The sequence below is a fragment of the Gambusia affinis genome, linkage group LG05, assembly GCF_019740435.1.
Source record: "Gambusia affinis linkage group LG05, SWU_Gaff_1.0, whole genome shotgun sequence".
Taxonomy (NCBI): domain Eukaryota; kingdom Metazoa; phylum Chordata; class Actinopteri; order Cyprinodontiformes; family Poeciliidae; genus Gambusia; species Gambusia affinis.
The window spans coordinates 28,228,896-28,250,774 of record NC_057872.1 but is presented as its reverse complement, the minus strand read 5'-3'; the positions used below and the strand labels follow the sequence as shown (position 1 = coordinate 28,250,774).

The 21,879-nt window shown below is 40.3% G+C and overlaps 2 protein-coding genes across 5 annotated transcripts in view; one reads left to right on the top strand and one right to left on the bottom strand.

The window, feature by feature from the left end:
* cicb (capicua transcriptional repressor b) overlaps positions 1-11,744 on the top strand; it is a 47,304-nt gene extending 35,560 nt beyond the window's left edge. For 2 of the 4 annotated variants that reach the window (XM_044117919.1, XM_044117922.1), the window contains 8 exons: positions 923-1,113; positions 3,038-3,496; positions 3,579-3,937; positions 4,750-4,907; positions 4,996-5,156; positions 5,241-5,375; positions 7,562-7,693; positions 8,475-10,364. In XM_044117919.1, coding sequence (XP_043973854.1) covers positions 923-1,113; positions 3,038-3,496; positions 3,579-3,937; positions 4,750-4,907; positions 4,996-5,156; positions 5,241-5,375; positions 7,562-7,693; positions 8,475-8,764 — 1,885 coding nt within the window. In that variant the 3' untranslated portion in view covers positions 8,765-10,364. Of the gene's footprint in view, positions 1-922; positions 1,114-3,037; positions 3,497-3,578; positions 3,938-4,749; positions 4,908-4,995; positions 5,157-5,240; positions 5,376-7,561; positions 7,694-8,474; positions 10,365-11,581 lie in introns of those variants that run through there. The other 2 variants (XM_044117921.1, XM_044117920.1) reach the window with 2 other exon arrangements.
* Positions 11,745-11,783: 39 nt separating this feature from the next.
* On the bottom strand, positions 11,784-21,396 carry znf526 (zinc finger protein 526). The gene is made up of 8 exons (XM_044117927.1): positions 21,085-21,396; positions 20,191-20,621; positions 19,166-19,332; positions 18,624-18,719; positions 16,956-17,725; positions 14,658-14,793; positions 13,096-14,580; positions 11,784-12,261 (listed from the first exon to the last, which is right to left on the bottom strand). The coding sequence occupies exons 2-8, from the start codon at positions 20,465-20,467 to the stop codon at positions 12,091-12,093; spliced, it is 3,102 nt and encodes a 1,033-aa protein (XP_043973862.1). The 5' UTR covers positions 20,468-20,621; positions 21,085-21,396; the 3' UTR covers positions 11,784-12,090.
* Between the last annotated feature and the right edge of the window lie 483 nt (positions 21,397-21,879).

Genomic DNA, 21,879 nt, shown 5'->3' with positions numbered 1-21,879 from the left:
TGAGGAGATTTGAGTAGACCATATTTACAGAAAAAGAAGGCTTATAATGTTTTTCAGCTAATGAGCAATTGATTTCTAAATTGACGATTCTTTCAATAATCAATTCATTGCGATTAATCTGATTAATTGTTTCAGACCTAATCACAATTTCTAATCCAGGAGAGGCAAATTACATTAGGGGTTTCATTACTAAATATTATTTTGTATAATTTAATAATCAATAATTTGTTAGATAAATGAATGCGCCTGCAGATGTTTTGCCAGAAAAATGGTGACTTAGTAGTTTTAGATGAATTATCCAAAGAGATTGTATTTTCTCTAAAACAAAGTTGCTGTGTCTGAACTTCTCTTCCACTGTTTGATATTGGGGAAAAAAAACTTAAATGATAAAACATCTGGTTATTCTTTAAGAAAAAATAAAAGCATAGTCTATTTAACATAGCCAGGTGATAAATTGAGGTGGAATACATTGGTTTGTGCTGTTTGCATTGAGGGAATTAATAGATTTTACCATGCTTAGTGAGCAGACAATGCAAGAGGCTAAATTCCTGTCGGGTGCAGCAGTAAGACTGCAGCTCTATTCTGGATGCGTTAGTCATGCTGGTGGTGGCCTGAGTTGCCTCTGCCTGCCCACCCCCACACTACCTCTCGGCTCCTCACACTGCACTACTCATCTAGTGCTACTTGCTGTGGTGTGCACTCATCGACTGACCCTCTCTGCAGCGCTTCTCTTTTTGTCTTCCTCTTTCCTTTTTAATCAGGTCTCTGTTCCTTACATTCTGGTTCTGCATTATTGTACTATTACACCATCTGCCACTGCCGTTGCACTTCTTTAGATCTTATTTATATTTAAAGTATTAACTTCACTGCTGATGTCATTATTCCTATGTTTTGTTCATCTATTTTTGTGCCTCCTGTTCAGAATTACCTATGTCCAGTCCACCCCGGGGGTCCCATCCTCTCTGCCTCTAGTCTCCACAACAACAGGCTCCTCACCCACCCAGCAGGCTCTACCAGTGCCTGGATCTGCTTATGTTCCCTCACCTTTAGCAACCCTTGGGTTTACAGCCATTGCACCACCTGGACAGACACTGGTTCAGCCACTGATTGCAGGTTAGAGGAGACATAAAGTCAAAGTTTTTGTTCCTTTCTGCTACTTCTGTGTTTGAGAGAAGAAGTCACCTGAAGAATTTACTTGAATGTCAAACATGAACCTTAACAAAATGAAGTTTTAATTATTTTATGCCCAATGGTTCTGTCAAAAATGCATACCTCTTTTTATATCAATGTTGGTTTAGTGCACTACATAAAGAGTAACTATTAGTTTCTTATTTATGCTTCTGCATACTTCTGCTTTACAAAACCCCAACCTTTGTTCTTTTTATCCACTTCAGGTGCATCTGAATAAATTAGAATAGCATTGAAAAGTTGCTTATCTTTAGTATTTCAATTCAAAAAGTGAACTCATGTATTTATATAGACTCATTAAGCATACGGTGATAAAATTTATGTTTACTACTTTTAATTTAGAATAATTTAACTTGGAGCTAAAGGAAACATAAAATTACATTTCTCAGAAAATGTCCCCCTTTCTCATGAATATTGGTGGTCAACCACCTCCTTAACAAATGTGTGAATAAAGATGCTATTACTGTTGCCCTTTCTTTGCAAGTGTATTAACATTATTATGGCATTACTTCTAGCTGTACTAATGTTAAGCTAAACAAAAAAAGGTTGAACTGACAAAACTAATAAGGATAATAAAGAGATGACATTGCTTGATAAGTTTATTTGCATAGCACATTTCAGCAACGAGGTTTTGTCAGAGTGCTTTACATAGCAAATATATGGAACAACAATCAGAGGAAATATTACGTTTCAGTGGCATGAAGAAGGAAAGTGATGAAAAGTTGGAACACATACTAAAATTAATGACATTCCAGTTATTAATCAAAAGCAAGTCTTATCAGGTGGGTTTTCAGCCTTGATTTAAAGGAACTCAGTGTTTCAGCAGTTTTGCTGTTTTCTGGAAGTTTGTTCCAGATTTGTGATGCATAGAAACTAAATGCTGCTTCTCTATGTTTGGTTCTGGTTCTGGTCTGTTCTGCATCCCAGAACCAGAAGACCAGAGAGGTCTGGAATGTTGATAGAGCAGCAGCAGACCTTTAATGTATTTTGATGCTAAGTGGTTCAGTGATTTATAAACTAGCAGTTGTACTTAAAGTCTATTCTCTAAGCTGCAGGGAGCCAGTGTAAGGACTTAAGAAATTGGGTTTATGTTTTCTACTTTCCTAGTTTTAGTGAGAATGTGAGCAGCAGCATTCTGGTTCAGCCTGCAGCTGTCTGACTTGTTTTGTAAGGCAGACCTGTGAAGACACTGTTGTAGTAATTGGTGTGGCTAAAGATAAATGCATGAATGAGTTTTTCTAGATCTTGTTGGGACATTAGTCCTTTAATCCTAGAAGTATTCTTTAGCTCAATGGTCCCCAACCAACGCCCCCACCCCCGTCATCGTCGTAAGAAAGAACAGCATCGGTAAAGTTGTGGAAAACCTAATAAAGGAATTGTAAACAGAAATGTTGAAGAACTCCATTTCTTCAACAAAAGCTTCCATAGATTGTTTTTCCTGAGCTGAAAGCCTGCCATAACTCACTGTGAATGTCTGAACAATCAAGTCATATCAAGTATTAAAATCATATTTTAGTATTATTTGAATTGAGACGTGTTCTGATTTTGCTGTATAAAAATGAAGTCATATTGTTTGGACAAGATTAATTTTGGCCTTAGTTGAACTAAAACATGAGACAGTTGTGGTAAAACTCTTAGATTTATTTTTTGAATCTGTCTGTATTTGCAGAAATAAATCCCTTGGAGGATAAATATGCAAAGCTGTACATATAAATTAGGCCAAAGTTGACCAAATTAATATATCCATTAGTTAAAATAAAAGAAAACAAAGTTTTTTTGTTAGTATATAAATAAATTAGATAAATTTATTGTGGAATTAGGCTAATGGATGTACCTCCTCCTTACCCAGGTCAGGCCCCTCTGCTTGCCACAGCTCAGTCCCCACAACCCTCCACCTCTGCCCCTGCCTCAGGTTCCGGGGGCCATATAGTCACCGCCATTTACCCTCCATCACCAAGCGTCACCATGGCAACAGGGGTGGTCTCTATGGCACCAGTGCCCCCCAGCGTGGTCTACTCTAACCCTTCGAGCGCTTCTCCCCACATCCTGCCGAAACACACGACTGCCCCCTCTGCCGTCATGCAGCTCCATCTGCCGCCCCACCCGGACCGGCAAGCGGACAGGCACCTGCCCCCAGACCGATCCGCCGAGCGTCAGAGCGACAGGCAGGTGGACATCCTGGCACATTCAGACAGACAGGTGGAGAGGCAGAACATGAGCTCCAACAGTAACAGCTCGGCGGCACCCCCTGGTGGCTCAGCTGCGTCCATAAGGCCCAGCAGTCCTCCACTTCAGATCCAAGCACCTGGTAGGACTGCCAGTTCTTTTTCAGATAAAATAATGATGTTTTGAATCTGTTTGGAAAAAAATTACATTTTTGTGGTTTACAGGCAGTACACCCAAGTTACCACATCTTCCAGTCAGGCTCCCCCAGAAAGTAAAAGCAACGGTGGCGACCATTCCTGTTGGCAGCTATGACGGAGGAGGCCGAGGGAAAGACAGAGAACGAGACAAAGAGAGGGAGAAGGAAAGAGAGAGAGAACGAGAACGAGAGAAGGAGAAGGAGAGGGAGAGAGAAGCAGCAGCAGCCAATAGTCATTTCTCCTTTGAGCCCGAGCCTTCAGGGCACACGGGGTCTCCGGCAGCACATCCCAGTGATGAGCCGCCGTCCTCCGACACACCACTGGAGGGTTCCAGCACCGCGGACGCCTCTGACCCAAGGAACAGGGAAAGCATAACAACCAAAGAGGTGAAGCGTGACACTCTAACACTACAACACAGACGATCACAACAAGCAATTAATCAGTAATTTCCATTTGGACAACGATCATTAAAGAGATATTTCCCTTTAAAATTTAATATTGGGATTTTGGAAAAAAAATTCACATCCAGTATTACAGGTGTCGCACTCGAGGCTCGGGGTCAAATCCGGCCCACTATAATTTGTTATGTGGCAATCTATGCTCTGAAAACATAAATAGAACCTTCTAGATAACATTTGTGTGCTTAAATATTATTTATCATCAGTCAAGTTAAAGCTCTTTTGTATCTGTATGCCGCCAAATTACATTATTGAGAAAAGATGTTCAATACTATTTCATTTTAAGAATGCAACAACAGCTATTTAATATTTTAACGGTTTGTTAATGGGTTTTATCAACGCATTATTTCACAACTGGTCCTTTGAGAACATTCATGATATTTTTATGGACCAAAATCAAAATTAGTTGACACCCCTGCAGTGGGAAGTAATTTGCACTTTTAATATATTGTTTATATAGACATATAAAGGTCTTAACTGTTGCTTTTGCCTGCTTTCCCTGTCAAAGCTGAATGATTAGTATTTTTTTAATGCAATTTTGGTTACAGAGACTGCATAAAACATTTTAATTATTGTTATTTCAGTTGTTTTGTTTATTTATTTTGTATATTTAAAACCTCTTCCAGTTGCAGTTTTATTTATTTCGATAATTTTTGGCACAATTTATTGTCCAGTCAGATTTTTTTCCAGGCCACCTTTTGCGTTAGTTTTTAAGATGTATATTTTGAACCTTTTCACAGGGTGGGTGGAAGGAGACCCTCCCCTCCTCTCCTCTCCCCCCTCCGTCAGCCACAGAACCCGCTTTGCCTCCTCCACAGACAGACAAAGACGGACCTACACCCAAAAAGATCAAAGCCCGCCCACCACCACTAAAGAAAACCTTCGACTCTGTCGATAAGTGAGTCATTACCTCTGAGAATATTCTGCGTACAGGTTATTGATTGATGGACTGTGTATATATACTGTATATTTGTGTGCATTTGTTGGACTGGCAGGGTTCTCTCAGAGGTATATTTCGAGGAGCGGTTTGCCGAGCTGCCGGAGTTTCGACCCGAGGAGGTTTTGCCGTCACCCACCCTACAGAGTCTGGCCACGTCACCTCGCGCCATCCTGGGCAGCTATCGTCGCAAGAGGAAGAACTCAACAGGTCTTTTTGATTTTTAGATTTGTGTTACTAGACGTTAATATTATTAAGCTTTCTTTGCTCAAAGGTTTTCCTGCTGTCGTTCAGATTTGGATTCTGCACCTGATGAGCAAGCCTCTCCAAAGAGGAAGAGTCGGCGGCGTTCCAGCTGCAGCTCTGAACCCAACACACCTAAAAGTGCTGCCAAATGTGAAGGAGACATCTTCACCTTCGACAGAGCAGGTAGTGTGTTTGTCCAGGGAAGTTGGCTGTTAGTACATTGGTTGTTAGTTATTGCAGTATAAATTAAAATAATTTTATCGCACTGAATAAAAAAATTGTTGCCATACTTGTTGCCACCTGCTGAAACTTTTCATTTATGTTTTTAATTAGGATATTTTTGCTATATTTGACTTTAAAGTTTATCCTTATTTAGCTTCCAACTCAGTCTTAAAAGATCTGGAGTTTGAACCAATCATTTTCTACATCTTGATAAGAAAAATGTATTATTTACATTTGCAGACCTTGTTCTTAATCTTAATTATAAAAATCTAAACTTCAGAAAAAATAAAGGCATTTAGACCCTCCAAGCCAGCGCTGTCCTGCAGTTTTTAGATGTGCCACAGGTACAAAACACTGGAATGAAATGACTTAGCTCCTCTTTGTGTAGATCAGTTCTCCAGAGCCTTAATGACCTAATTATTCTATACAGGTGTGGTGCAGCAGAGGCTCATCTAAAAGTTGCAGGGCAGTGAACCTCCAGGACTGGAGTTTGAGACCTGTGCTCTAAGCCAGTGTTTTCCCAATTTCAGTCCTCACGCCCCCCCTGCCTGCATGTTTTAGGTGTTTCCCTTCTGCCACACACCTGGATTGAATCTCTGGGTGATTAACAGGCTCCTGCAGTACTTGGTGGCTGCAGAAGACGTCATGCAATCATTTGAATCAGCTGTTCTGGTGTAGAGGCACATCTAAAACATGCAGAGCAGGGGGGCCTGAGGACTGGAGTTTGACACCTGTGCTCTAAGCCAAGGTTTTTAATCTATAATTTGATTCTCGACCTGAATCTGGTTCGAAAGAAAGCACCGTTTCATTTTTTGCTTGTTTATTTATTCTTTTTTTTACAAACAGAATAAAGTGCAGGTTACAATCTGCACTTTAAATAATCAACATTTGCTTAATGATAATCAAACCCAGTGAATTTCTCCCTTATGGCGTATAGTAAACAGTTTTATCACTGTTTTCTGCTTTATAGTTTAAATTGTCTGCACTAGATTTTGAAATGGATTTGAACCAAGATGCTAAAAAAGGAGTGAATTTGCCCTTTAAGTTCTGAATCAGAAGCATGCTCCAGCATTTGGGGAACATATAGTTAATAAAAACTTAAGGGAAATGTTCTTTACTCAAATTTCTGATGGGATACAAACTGCTGGATTACACGCAGAGTAAGATGATGACATGCAGGTGATCTCGCAGCCTGACGAGATCTTTGGACCAAGAAGAGAAAGATTTAGTTGAACAGATCTCAACAAATGATGAGCCAATTCCTGTCAGCTTGAATCAGATTGTTAAGAATATTTATGAAAACAGCCGAGTCAGATATGAATTGGTTGGCCAACAAACCTTCTCTGTGGGGTTCATTTCTGTATTTTCATTCTTGGCCTTTTTTTATGGGAAGATAATTGTTCCCATTTTCATTTCATTATTTTATTTATCCATTTAATCACTTTGATGCACTTTTAAATCAATTTCATATACTATATTTAAAAAGAGGAGGGTTGAAATGATTAATCGGATTAATTGTGATGAATCCATTATTAAATTAATTGTCAACTAAATTAGTAGCAGATTGTTAATTGGAGTACATGCACTCAAAAAAAGTCTTCGGAGCATTAATTAAACAAAAACTGTACAAAAAAATGACACAGTTTGCATTTAAGATCAAACAATAATAAAAAGACTTTGTAAATATGTTTTATCCAAAACTCAAGTGCCAAAGTTTGAGTGGTTTAAATTCTGTAAAAAATAAAAAAATCTAAAATATTAGTAAATCTTCCATTAATCAACCTTTGCTATCTAACTATTGATCAATCATAAAAAAATAATCGTTGGATTAATCAATAACTAAAATCATTGTTAGTTGCAACCCTAAAATATAGCATAAAAGTTAAAATAATGGCTTTAACATAAAATATAAGGCGCTAATTACAGTGTTTAAAAAAGATCACTCAACCAGTGAGTAAAGTCTGTTTAAAGCTACATTTATTTATAATATAACTTAGAAAATCCTGAGCAGATCTCACTTGTCTTGGGAGACTTTAACTTTAGCTTTTTGAAAAGCTCTGCTGCCTTTATCTTTAAGCCCAGACTCAAAGCATTGAATTCAAGCAAGTTTGCTCAGGTTTTACTCTCTGTGTCTGTTGGTTGTCCAGCCACAGATGGAGAGGACATTCTGGCAGAACTGGAGTTTGAAAAGGTGCCGTATTCGTCCCTGCGACGAACTCTTGACCAGAGGAGGGCACTGGTCATGCAGCTGTTCCAGGAGCAGGGCTTCTTTCCGTCAGGTACATCTACACACAAATATTAACAATAATCTAAAGAATTAGTTTGTAACTACAAGCCAGAGTTCATACGGGCGCTTGAAATTCTTGAAAGTTCTTGATTTTTAATTAAATGTTTTCAAGGTTTGGAAATGCTTCATTTTTGTGCAAAGCTCTTGAAAATGCTTGATAATCACACTGAACAGTTTTGTAATGACGCATAACATTTAACCAAATAAAATATAAAAAACATAATAAAAAACTGACTTTCTTTTTTTAAAGTCTGTTAGAATTACCAAACGGATTTCTATTTGATAAATGTCAGAAAACTTAAAAAATTTTGTGATGTTTTTTTATTTTATTTTATTTTTTAATTTTGTGTCAGTATTTACCATAATGTGAGTAGAAAGGCCCTTTACCTTAACACAATTTGGTTGGATTGTTTCAATGTAATGAACATGTATTATGTTCATTATTATGCCTAATATTGATCTGGTTAGTTGAATGAAGGTTTCCTATACTTTATATGTTAAGCAATGTAACTGAAAATGGGGGATATTTCTGTTAAATCAATGTTTTGTTCTTAGACTAGTCAGGTATATAAGGTGTGTGAAAGACATTTCAAAACATAAAATTTGATTATATTTTAGCTTACTTTGCAGAATGTAAAATACAGCCTTTTTTAGTTCATTTGTATTGTTTTTATCTCCAAAAACAATACAAATGAACTGGAAAGGTTTGAAACCACCTTGAAAATGCTTGAAAAGTGTTCAAACCCTGATGAGCGTTGATCTCCTGCTTGCAGCTCAGGCCACTGCAGCATTCCAGACAAGATACTCGGACATTTTCCCCTCCAAGGTTTGTCTGCAGCTGAAGATCAGGGAGGTTCGGCAGAAGATCATGCAGACAGCGACACCCTCTGATGCCTCCATTTTAGGCCCGTCAGAGTCCGCTGCATCGGCTCCAGGACCATCCGGCTCCCAGGCGGGGGAGGGGGCTGGCAAAGGAGGTGGAGACCTGCATGATGAGGAAGTGGAACAGGGAGCAGACGTGAGTCCAGAGGAGCTTCGTGAGTTACAGGACTCTTCTAGATGAGTGGTTGACCAGTCAGTAACTTCTCCGCTCACATTCTTCCACACTTATCCGTATCCAGTTAGGATTTGTTTGCAGTATTTTGACTTTTTTTTTATTGGTTTTTGTTGTCCCTGTCACACCAAAAACATAAACACTTTAAAAACAAGTGGCACAAAAAGTACCACATAAACAAACTGTTCATTCCCAGACTTGAATCAGCACTCTGTATCAACCACCTTAAAGGAAGATTGATGCCAGTGATCGAAGGACCATCATGTACAGCTGCACTCATTTGCCTTGAAGATGAAATGGTTCCAGCTTCGGATAGACAAACGGCAAACGGTTAGCAATTTTAAAAGAGGTAGTTGATCCATGTTTTGATTTTTGTTCTGTTTTTAATCATTTTAGAGGAGTAAAGGCAGTGTGTGAGGAGCAACCTGTATGTAAACTTGACTGTTCTGAGTTTGTGGTTTGTTTCTGCTGACGTTCGGGGGCTGGGCCCTCAGCAGCCGGAAACGATGCGATTGCTCACAGTGGACCTTGAGAGATCACTTCCTCACCTTTTGGCCTTCAGAGGAGCTTTTACCTGGAGTGGCTCGAAGATAATCAGAAACTAAACATGGACTCTCGGGCAGTGCCGTCATTCCTGCAGATACCTGACCAGCCAGGACTGACCCGTTAACACATGCCAGTAGTTGGGAAGTGAGCATTCCTGTGCCTCTCGTTTGTTTGCCATGAAGGAATAAGGAAAAGTCGGAGTCACCGGCAGGCACATCCTGGCTCTCAGATATTGAGGTCGAGCGGAAAAGTTCCTTAATCCTCTGTTGCCAAGCAGTTTATTTACTTCTCTTTTTATATTTTGTTTTATATTTAACATCGTCATTCTCAAATTGTTGTTGTACTATTCTTATGGTTATTACTCCTCATATCATTTAAGTGAATCATTCTCTTCTCTGTATTCGTGTTGTTTTTTTTTGTTGTTGTTTCTTTTCTTCCTGGTAGAATTTTGTTAAGTTTCTGCTGACGTTAAATTTCTTCTTCTCTTCGGTTTAACTTTTTTTTTTTTTTTTTTGACATGCTGCTCCATGCCTGTACAGTTCCTCCATTGTAGTCTTCCCTTGACTGGCCTCTCACCTCAGCAAGGACTTGCAGTGCAATTCTTTTCATTCATTTCAAACAGGAATACAAACACAGCGTGGACCTTTTTAAGTCATTTCAACAGTAATAAGTCGTCTGTTTTTAGAAGACCCCGTATGCCTCTTACTACCCTCGCTAGGTTTCTATAATCTCAACACTTAAACTTCTCCTTCCTCCACCTCTGTCCTCCCCTCCTTCCTCCTTTTGTCACTTTATTGCTCTCTCCTGACCTCCTTTCTAGAAGGGTGGAGGAAGAAAAACTGGAGGAAGTGAAGGGAGGGAACAAATCAAAGAGAGCTGGTAGGACATAATACTGGTTGTGTCTTTGTGCAAGACTTGGTTGTGTTGTAAATAATTACTGTAGAGTCAGTAGACTCATTATTGATATGGAAAAACAATCTGTCATTGAGCATATGTTGACTTTTATCATTACTGAAGAAAAAACATTAAATGAAAAAAAAACAATAAATATGACTATTAATGTGTTTTGATTCTGATTCTATTACCCTGAGAGGAATGTATAAGTATAACTTAGATTTAAATTTTAATCTTTAATTATTGACTGGTTTACGGTCTGTATGTGGATGGGTGTTAAAGGTCTGTTTGTACAGAAGCGTCTTCTTTGAGCTCTGACGTGTTATTCCACACTATGCCACCTACTGGCCAACTAGTGTATGTTCACAAAACAAATGTTTATCCCTGGTTAGCACATCGTCAGTCTTTGAAGAGCAGCAGTGTCAAACTCCACACCTGAATGGCTGCTGTCCTGCAACATTTAGAAGTTGCTCTCCTCAAAACAAAAACAAAAAAATCAGATTGTTAGATGGGCTGTAAAGATCGACTGTAGGTTGAGGAAGGAAATTAACCCTTTAATTTAGTTATACTGGACTTTGAACACATCCAAAAGCCCTGGTGGGTTTGACTCCATCTTTCTATAATTCAACGTGAAATAATGTTAACAATTAAGTACTAAAACAACTTAAAATATAGATTAATTTGTCATGTTAGGAAACTAATCATGTCCATTTAAGTGGACATTTTGTATCACTTATTTTTTTGAAAATACAGTTGCAACTACTCCTTAAAATAAACATGATCAACTACAACTTACGATATATTAAACCAAAGCAATGTTTTCTGCAAAATTGTTTGTACATTTCAGTCATTATCTTCTAATTTTGCATAAAATCAGTGCATTGTTATTTAACTACCAACAGTGCTGGAATTAGTTTGGTGCATCACTGAGCTCAGGAGCTACTTCCCTTCATGTTCAGTGTGAATATTTTTGTTTTGTAGAAATGTCTGTTAAATTACAGGAATAATATTGAGTGAATGGTAAAGCTATTGTACTGAACAATGCATGCTTTGTAAACCACAATATTTTATTATCTAGGTATAACTACATTTCAAAATAGTATCTCATTTTATTCAAACAGCCCACTAACGCTATTTTTGGCCGAGTACTGAACCAAACCTGTACAATATAATGTAGTATGTATAATATGTATAATACTAACAACAAATTGCTACCCTGTCCTGTCTTTGGTTGAAGGGTAGCCATTTATTTGGATTTTCTAATGAATGCGATGAACAGAGCAGCAGTTCATCGCAACACCTATTTGACCTTACTTGTGATCCCAGTGCCGGGATTATTACATCCTTCTAACGATGCATATTTTTTTTCTCTATTATTTTATGCAGGATTTTCAATTCGAGGGGAAAAAGGAAAATGAGTAGAAGCTGGAGATAGGGCAAGATGGAGGAAGAACAGCAAATATGTCTTAATAGGTAAATGTCCTTCTAATTGACCTAATGCTTAAATTAGCTTAAATGTTAATTTAAGCATTAGTTATGTCCAAATACTTTAAAACACAGATGTCTGGTTAAAAAATGCAGAGAAACATTACGAAAAAACCCATTTATTTTACAATGAAACAGTGATAAAAATAATATAAATGTAATCAGAGGCACAAACAATGGTCCTTATTTAAATTTATAGTCATATCTTTAATTTAATTCGTATCATTTCCAAATGTATCAACAGTGATCCCTCAATTGAGAAAAGAGGAGGAAACCTGACAAACTTTGGTCTTGTAGTCGAGTTCAGAAGTATCTGGTTGCGTTAAATCATCACATTTTCCTTCACAGCAGTGAAATAGTCTTAGTTTTCAGCCAGTATTAGGACTAACGTTGAATCAGTTTTGGTTCACTCAGAGCAGCTGCAGCCCTTCTGCTGCTGGGTCCGCAGCGAGGCCGTTCTCCAAAGCTCTCTGATAGATCTCCAGCGCCTGCTCCAGAGGCAGAGCCCCTCCCTCGCTCGTCTCGATGATGGCGATGGTCTCTCCAAACTCATTACACATGATAGTGGGGGTGCCTTGTGTCTGTGAAGAGGATTATTACTCATTAGTAAAGTATTGGGATTCCTACTCTTAACTTATCCTATTAATATGGATGGTCCTGGCGAGGGAAGACAGAATGAGTCCAATTAATCCAACAGGATTAATTATCATTTCATTGTAAGAAAATGTAGATTATATGGTTTCATAATGACCACTATGACCCTCTAAACAACATTAATGTAAGTAAAATAAACCCAGAGCCAGCTCTGAGTATTGGTGGCATTGTAGATGAAAATTATCACCAAAAAAGTCAAATTTTAAAGCTAATTTAACATTTTCACAAAAAATTGGATAATCTCTAATGTCAAAAAGTTCTAAACTTGGGGAAATAAAATCATAGCAACCCTTAAATGTGAAAGCAAAAACTGATTTCTACAATATGACAAAATACTTTGCATAAGTATTCATCACTTTAAAAGTAAACAGAGTAAACAGTATATTCAGGGTTTCCCCCAGTGTACTGTATTCAAAATCACACCAGAGTTCACGTTTATCAAACAGAAACCGAGCGGTTTAGTTTGAATGCACATTCACACCTCCCCCACAAACTGGAGTATCTAGGCAAACTAGAGTTTGATTGAAGTGGACTAAACATGGCTGGTGTGAATGCTCCAAGTGGCCATGCAAGAAGACACTCAACTAGAGATACTATAGTCAGTGGAAGAAAGTTCTTTGGTCTGATGAGACTAAAATGGAGCCATTTGGCCTACAGACAAAAAGCTATTGCAGAGTGAAAGACTGATTGTAAAAGCAATAAAAAAAATTTTTTTAAAAAGAGTAAAATATTTAGTGGTGAATATTTTAAGAGGACTGTACCTGCTGTAGATCTGAGGTCTGGATCTGGATGAGCTGGGTTTGTCCGTTGGCCAGGTCCACTACTGAGGCATCCACCACCGCCACTGCAGAGCCAGCCTCTGTGGCAGCAGCCTCCTCGTCCAGCCTCTGCTGCCTCGCGTGGGTCTTCTTGTGGTTCCTCAGGTTGGAGAAGGTCTTGAAGGCTTTGCTGCACAGCGGGCACACGTGCGGCCGCTCGCCCGTGTGCGTCCTGCGGTGCTCGGTGAGGTGCATGCTCTGGATGAAGCCCTTCCCGCAGGTTTCGCAGCGAAACGGCCGCTCACCTGTGTGGACACGCATGTGCTCCCGCAGGTGTGTGCTCTGACGGAAGCGCTTCCCGCACACCTGGCAGGGGAATGGCCGCTCGCCGGTGTGGACGCGCTGGTGGAGCGCAACCGCAGAGGATGACACAAACAGTTTGCAACAGATGGGACATTGGTGAGCTTTGGGTCGCTTTCCGGCGCTGCGCTGCGGCCGTCCTCGACCCAGGGAGAAGTGGCTCAGTCTGTGAAGCCGCAGGTTGGAAGGAGAGTTAAGCTTCCTCCCACAAATATTACAATCTAAGGCTCCTTTACCCCAGCTGGTTAAATCCCCTGATGATTCGATCACTGTTGTTGATGTAGATGGCTCTGACGGGTTTTGGACCGGGGTCGGGTGCTGCTCCACACAGTGACTTTCCCGCTGACTCTTGGTCAGAAAACCCGCTTCACAGTGAGGACAGGGAAAAGGAGCTGGAGCTCCAGGGTGCTGAGTGAAGCGGTGCGCCGCCAGCTTGTTGGGCCAGCGAAATGTGGCAGGGCATTCGGGGCAGGCAAGCTTGGGCGCGCTGGAGTGCAGCAGGCTGTGTTGACGCAGGTTTGACGACTGGGAGAAGGAGCGATAACACACGTCGCAGCGGTACGGGCGAACTCCAGAATGGATGAGTGTGTGGCGCATCAGATTGGCCAGCAGGGAGAACGTTTTACCACAGTCTGAACACTGGAAGGGCTTCTCACCCGTGTGTATGCGCATGTGGTTCTGCGCATGGATCTGCTTCTTGAAGAACTTCCCGCATACGCCGCACACAAACCTGCGCTGAGGAGTGTGGGACTTGCTGCGATGGTGAGCAAGCAGCAGCTGGGAGGGAAACGTCTTCGAACACGAACGACAACTAAACGGCCCTTTGTCTGACGACGAGGCGCTGTCTCCTGACGCGGCTTCATCGACAGAACCGGAAATTGCGACATCTTTCGTCATAACCTGCTCATGAGCTGCTTCCATTTGAACATTGTCCTTCTCCTCCGTCGTTTCTTCGACATCCAGAGTCCTCGGAGACTCAGACTGTGGATTCCTCAGTTGCTCCATCTCTTCTTCTGAGAGTGGAGCCTGCTCATTGATTCCTGCTTCATCTATTTGAGGTTGCTTCTTCTCTCTTGCTCTCTGTAGGATAGCAAGAGCGGAGGCAGATGCTCTTTGTGGAGGTGAAGCCTAGAGAAGAACAGCGATTACGTGACATTACGTTAAGAGTGCTGAAGCAGTCAGGAGAGGAGTATGCCAGTTCCTACCACAAAGATGTGAGTGGCTGTTCCTGATGAATCCTGTTCAAGGTGGGTCCGACGATGGTAGAGGTATTTAGTCATGTTGGTGAAGGTTTTGTTGCAGATCTGACACCTGTGAAATGGATCTGCAACATGTACCTTTCTGCAAAAGATCAAAATGAAGAAAAATGCATATTCAGTCAAGCTCATTTTTGCTAAATAAACTTTACCAAATTATTACAGCTCCAACTGCTCAATAAATTGGGGACTATATACACCGTGTTCCAAATTATTATGCAAATTGGATTTAAATGTCATAAAGATAAAATCTTTAGTTGTGTTATTAAATTTATTGATGGTATTGTGTTTCAGGGCTCTTTGAATCACTATAATAAATTTCAGAGACCTCATTGTTTAGTTTGTCTGGTGAGCTCAATTAAAGGAAATCTACTTATGAAGGATGTTCCACATTATTAAGCAGGCCACAGGTTTCAAGTAATATGGGAAAGAGAAAAGATCTCTCTGCTGATGAAAATCATCAGATAGTGTAGTGCCATATGAAAAGATATGAAAACATTAGATATTTAACAAAAACTGAAGCGTTATCGTACTGTGAAGAGATTTGTGGCTGATTCAAAACAAAGATAGGTTTGTACAAATAAAGGCAGAATGAGGAAGGTTTCTGTTAGACACATTCATCGGATTAAGAGTGCAGCTGTTAAAATGCTTTTACAAAGCAGCAAACAGTTATTTGAATCTGCTGGAGCCTCTGGAACCTCAAGGTGGAGGATCCTCCAGAGGCTTGTGGTGCATCAACCTACTATTGGGCCCCTGACCAGAACTCACAAGCAGAAACGGTCGCAGTGGGTCCAGCTGTACATAAAGATAAATTGTCATACAGACTTGCTGAATGCTGTGCAACCCTGGATGCTCCAGATGGATCCAGTAGTGGATTGTTGGTAGGTGGCCACCACGTCCCAAAATGATCTATTTAAATATGGCTGTGATGTCAGCAAGGAGGTGGTGGAGTCATGCTTTGGGCCGAAATCATGAGGAGAGAAAGAGCCAGTCGGCCCATTCAGAGTCCCTGAAGGTGTGAAAATGACCTCAGCAAAATAAATGGACTTTCTGACTGATCACTTTGTTTCCTGGTTCAAAAAGAAGAGCCTTCAGTAGCAAAATCATCTTCATCAAGACAATGCACCATCTCATGCTGCAAGAAATAACATTGTATCTTTGGCTGCTGTGGGCATGAAAGGGGAGAAACTCATGGTGTGGTCACCATCCTCCTCTGACCTCTGACCTCAACCCTATTGAGAACCTTTGGAGTTTCCTCAAGCAGAATATCTTTACCATGCAGTTCATATCAAAGCAGCAGCTCTGAAGGTTTTCTGACATCCTGCAAAGATATTCAAGCAGAAACTTTCCACAAACTCACAAGTTTAATGGATCAAGAATTGTGCTGTGATATCAAATAAGATCCTATGTTAACATGTAACTCTGTCTGTTAAGATGTTTTTGATTGAAATAGCTTTTGATTTTAGTACATGTGACCATTTATTGATGCACATTCAAAGAATGACTGTTTGCAGTTCTTTATGATCCATAAAATGTTTAGAAAATCTGCTGTGCATAATAATTTGGAACAATGCATTTTGAGTTTTTTATTTTTGAAAAAAAAAACTGTTCGCCTGGGGAGCTTTGGTCAGTAAAATTTGATTTATACTGTAATAGTTCATGACTTGAAAATTATACTGACCATCAATTGCATTGACCATTTGAGAAAATATCACTTGCATAATAATTTGGAACACAGTGTATTTATATGTGAGTTTAACATGTTAATCTATTTCCATGTCTGAGAAATGATAGACCAACTTTTCAGCTAGAAAATATTAAACTTTGTTTGCAAACAGCTGTCTCATTTTTAATATTTATTTACCATCTTTATTCTATTCAGCTCTAGAGGAGATTAGCACACTTTAGGCTATTAATTATATTATACAGTATCATAACCTTCTGTACTTTAAGGAGCAATGTTTATCTGCTGCAGAGATTCTCCCCAAGAAGGTTTTCTCCTACAGTTTATAAGTCATAACATAAAATATATTAACCTTACCCAGAGAAGGTAAGGTTACTGCTACAAAACAGTAACGAATTTTAATATCCCAGGAGCAATGCATGAACTGGATTTAAATCCCCAGGAAGTTTCCAGAGTTTCTCACAGAATAAGATTTATAGAATAAGAAAACAATTGGATCCATGAAGAGTTGCCCCCTCCACACACTTGGACTCTTAATTACAGTAATGTAATCAAATATTCACCTGTGCATGATGAGCGTCATCTCAGTAGTGAAACCATTCCCACAGTCCACACACAGATACCGTGCAACACCTGAATGAGTGCCTATGTGCGTCTGCAGTGACAGTGCTTTCTTGAAGACCTTCCCGCACTCCGGACACTCGTGCGTTCCCTCCTCGTGAACACGCTTGTGAGCGGCGAGCCGGTTGATGGAGGTGAAGGCGCGGTCGCAGAGCTCACAGCGTAGGGGTTTGGCCAAACCCAACGCCTTCATCTCTGCTGCTCTGCTCCTCAGATCCTGTGACTTCAGCAGAGCCTCTTCGCTTCCTCGCATCTCCTCAAGGCCACTCATGACACCCGGCCCTCCACTCTCCTTGTCCTGGCCCAGGAAGTGCTCCCCCTGGTGCTGGAGGAAGTCCTCTGGAGTATTGAAGAGAAGGGCACACTCTGAGCACTCGTAAGGGTGGATGACCACCAGCTCGGCTGATTGCTGCTGCTGCTGGCTGGCGCTAGGCGCCAGCCTGAACTCCAGTCTCTGAACACCGTTTTCCAGGACCTCCAGCTTTGCCGAGGAACTCTGACCCAAAGCAGACAGCAGCATTGGCTGCTTGGAGCGGTGCTGGCTTGGGACGGTGGAGCCATCAGCCAGAGCTTGAGCGGTGAGGATCTGCAGGTGCATGGTGGCGGATCCAGGAGTCGGGGTTACAGGGGGTAGCAGGTAGGAACGGGTGGACCCAGCAGGTTTGGAGGAAGATCTACGAGTCTTCTTCTGCTGCTGCTGCTGGGAAAGCACCTGAAACACAAGGTAAAATGAAAACATAAGAGGTTAAAACTCACACACTGTTCAGCAGGTTTGGCGTTTTAACTTAGCAGGATAAACATCTATTATATCAAATCCTGTCCACAAAAGATTTAAACTTTCAGGAAACAGACGGAATGTCTAGATCAGGGCTGGTTGTACCAGAATGCATTGATAAAACACATTACAAACTGCTGAATTATTACAAAGTAGTTGTGCGTACATTCAATTAGTGAATAAATAAAAGAATATTGAACATCTTTCCACTTTGATCAATCCCTACAGGAATTTGTGGCCGTTGTGATTGTGATTTTTTTTGCAGTCAAATTTACTAATTTTGTGGAGCTACTTTAGAAACATCTGCAAGAAATTTTGCAATATTTAAATAGACCATAAATGTGACTTTTTGTTGCTTGCCACATTGATCACAGACTTGACATCAAGTAAGGATGAGGCAGCAGTCATAGAAGTAAGAAATACTGCCACCTGCAGGTGGGAGTTAGCATCATTTAAACTCCATGTTTGATCGTTTTAGCAGAAAATTCACAATTTTGCATTAGCGGGAAAAAGTGTGTTTGCGTGAATTTCCACAATCATAAAAAAACTGGAGGGACTGACTGATGTAATTTGGCAGTAGACAGTTTTGATTTGGTTGATAAAATAATATTTATGCATACAACTGTTATCTTGAAGCCTCTTAAGTGTCAATCTGGGGTTTAGAGGGCCACATAAAACGCTATGGTGGGTCGGGTTTGGCCCTCAGGCCTTGAGTTTGACTCATGTGGTCTAGATAAAAACTTTCATTAAGAGATGGCATTTGCGAATTTTCCCCAAAACAAGAGGCAGACAAACCAAACAGTCACAGGTTTATATGAGATCTAGATGAAAACACCTGTGCCAGGATCTCTCCAGCCTGCTGCTCACTCAGCACAAAGTTCTGCATGTTGTTGAGAGGAGTGATGGAGCCGTCCGCCTGCAGCACATACTCCTGTCAGCATGAACAGAAACACAAAATCAGTCTTTTTATGTTTGATTGAAACATACTGTTAAATGTCCATTTACTAGGGTAATGTAACATTTTAATGTTTGGGGAAAAAAAAATAAAAAACAGTGACCTGAAAAAGAAGCAAACAAAAAGACATGTTGTAATAAAATTGTTTTACTTTTTTATGTTTTTGACATAAATTCGAATTTATCTTTCCTTTAAATGAAATGGCTATCGATAATTAAATAATTAAACGCGCCTGGATGTTGTTTGCTCCGTGAAGTTAGAAGTACATTAACTCAGAAGCTGACTAAGCAGAAATGTCTCTGCCAAACTCCATTACCAAGCTGCAGCTGATCAAAGGTTGTATTTACAACATAAGCAGAATAAGTCATCGGTTGGACCCTGGTTTGTTTTTCAGGAATGGATGAGTGTGTTGGATCGCTTACATTCGAAGCCTGTGTGTTGCTGTGTGTGCTGCTCCTGCTGTGTGTTCGCCGGTGCTCCAGCCAGGTATCAGGGGAGTCAAACAGAGCCAGGCAGTCGAGGCACTGGTACTGAACGGGTCCCTGCGCCTCTGAGCTGGCCTGCTCCAACTCCTGAACCTCACACACCTCTGGAGAAAAAAGGAGAAGTTTGAGTTGGTTTGCAGCTCAGAAGATGTTTTTCATTTAGCAGCGGTGAAAACGTGAGGCAGATTCAGCAAGAAATATGATATTTAGAGCTACTGAAAACACGCAGATTCAGGGAAAAAAGGAAACAACAGAGCTTCTAATAAACAGGATAATTTATCACAAACAGAGGCGGGGAAAAGAGATGCAACCCAGAGAGTTTTGGAAAGAGGCAATGTAAATAGTTTACATTATCTCTGATGTAAACTCAGTAAAGATAGAAGTCATGTGAGTAATTTAACTATTTAAGACTTTTATAATTTCAACAAAGCTGCTACCAGTGAGAAAGAAACAACTGAAAAGGATTAGAGCAGGGAAAGGAGTAGGCACCAACAGAGAAGGAATGGTTCTTAATGTCTATGATTAATGTTAATGTCACTGTTCGTATCATTTCTTCCTGAATAGTTTTCTGTGTTTGCAAATATTTTTACCGCTTAACCCCTGTGTTATGAAGTTGAGAGAAGAAGAGGAAACGGAACACACAGATGAGAGAAAGCAGATAAAATGACAACATATCAGTTCCAGCGTTACGTGTTCGAGAGGATGAACTTGCACTATTATGTCATTATCATTAAATTACTTTAAAAAGGTTTTAAAACAATAATATTGTTGTTTATCGCAACAATTAATGGGAACATTATCATCCAGCAAAGTTTGTTGTGGCAAGCCTAATATTTTTCATAAAAATCTGGTCATAGTAAAATACACTTATAGTTCGAAAGCAATAAAATAGAAAATACTGCAGGGTTTTTAATTATTTTATCAAGGTGCTAAATTTCCTGTAACTTTTGCTTTTAAATCACCTTGTTGCTCGACCTCCATCCCAGCCTCTCTCATGTGCATCTCCTGATGCTGCAGCAGCTCTTCTGCATTCACAAGGAGGCTCCCACACTCCAGACACTGGTAGTGCTGACCCTGGCCAATACCTGAGGCCTCAGCATCGTTTTCCTGGGCCGTGTGGATCTGCTGGTGGATCAGAACCTCCTCCAGGGTGCCGAAGAGCTGCTGGCACTCACTGCACATGTACTGGTGCTCCACATACATGTCCTCTGCCTCCTCCTGCCCCCCGTCTGCCATCATGGCAGGGTGTCAGCGTGGGTGGTGACTTGTTATGCCTGTGAGTTTATCATGGGAAATTGTCTGAAGGACTGATTGATGGTGAAACGTCACAGCCCGGACTTGTTAATGAAGGCAACTTCTTGGCATCTAGAGAAACCTCAGGTTTGGGGCACACCTGAGAGAAACGACAACAAAAACAAATAAAACCCCTTTTTAAAAAGTACAATTTACCTCCGAGGCTGTTAATTTATGTTTATAATTGATTTATAAAGTGAAATACTCTATTAATAAACAACAATCCATGTAATGTTGATGGAGGCATGGTGAAAGAAGTGCGGGAACAAACACACGGCCGTTAGCTGAATGAAGGGCCTGTGATGCTAACATTACCACCTCGATAAACTAAAACCCCCCAAATTCTTCATCTGCTTCCCAAAAAAACTCCTATCTTTGTTTACAATGTGTGATAGCGTATGGAGAGCTGTTGGCGGCGCTCCTTTGGAGGCTGCAGACCTATTTCTCGGCACCGCGATTTCCTGAAAGCGGAGGCCCGGTTCGTCGGGCGGTCCGTCAGGCGGCGCTAGCCACTTTTCTCCGCAGCTCTACGGCCATGACGGCGGGCCCTTCTTTACGCTTACCTCTCATTTACTGTCGCTGTACAGACCGTCGTGTGCTTCTCCCTCGTAGTTAATGCACCCGTTTGTCTCTTATGGCAGTCTTTTGCCAGCAGACGGAGCTTTAAAAATTCTAAAACAAATAAATCGCCATATAAATATGGCTTATAAGGCGTGTAAAGCGACGTTTACCCGCCGTTCACCGCTGTTCCTGTGCAGGAAAGCCCCGCCCAGTGTGATAAGCGTGTGCCTTTCAGCTCCTGTGATTGGACACAGCGACTGTCAATCATCATTGACATTTTAATGCTGGGAATTGTAGTATTTATAACCTAGCGTTAGCCGCCATAGAAATTTTAAAGCGAGGAGAAATTTCTCCAAATACAGAGCAGTGAATACACTGATGTATTCAAAGTTAAAATATTTTATTTTTAGTATAGCTTTCACATGAACTTCAGTAGTTTTGCTTTTACTTAAATAACTTTTTTATAGTTTTTCTTATTTGCTTATGATTTTTTTGAAAATGTATCCAGATTGGTTTATTTTACTTTTTTGTTTGAGCTTAAACAATGCTATACATCTATTTTATTGTTAGAATTATGTTAGAACATTTGTAGCTATTACCTTTCTACATTTATGGTATTGAAATATACATTTTATTATGTATATATACTTTTTATTCTGTATGCCATGTTGCTGCTGCACAATATTTTCGAAAATCAGGAATCTATAGAGTGTGTTTTATCTTTTCTTATTAATACATTAAATAAATGCCTTTATTTGCGTTTATTTGTCTTATGGTTAAGCCTTTTAAGTCTTGTC

Bases quoted from the DNA above. Each gene is read 5' to 3' on its own strand.
- znf526 (XM_044117927.1), bottom strand. From the start codon at position 20,467: ATGATGGCAGACGGGGGGCAGGAGGAGGCAGAGGACATGTATGTGGAG. The intron at 18,720-19,165 runs GTAAGCGATCCA...TCATGCTGACAG, and splicing joins GCAACACACAGGCTTCGAAT to GAGTATGTGCTGCAGGCGGA. The intron at 14,581-14,657 runs GTAGGAACTGGC...GTTCTTCTCTAG, and splicing joins CAGCCACTCACATCTTTGTG to GCTTCACCTCCACAAAGAGC.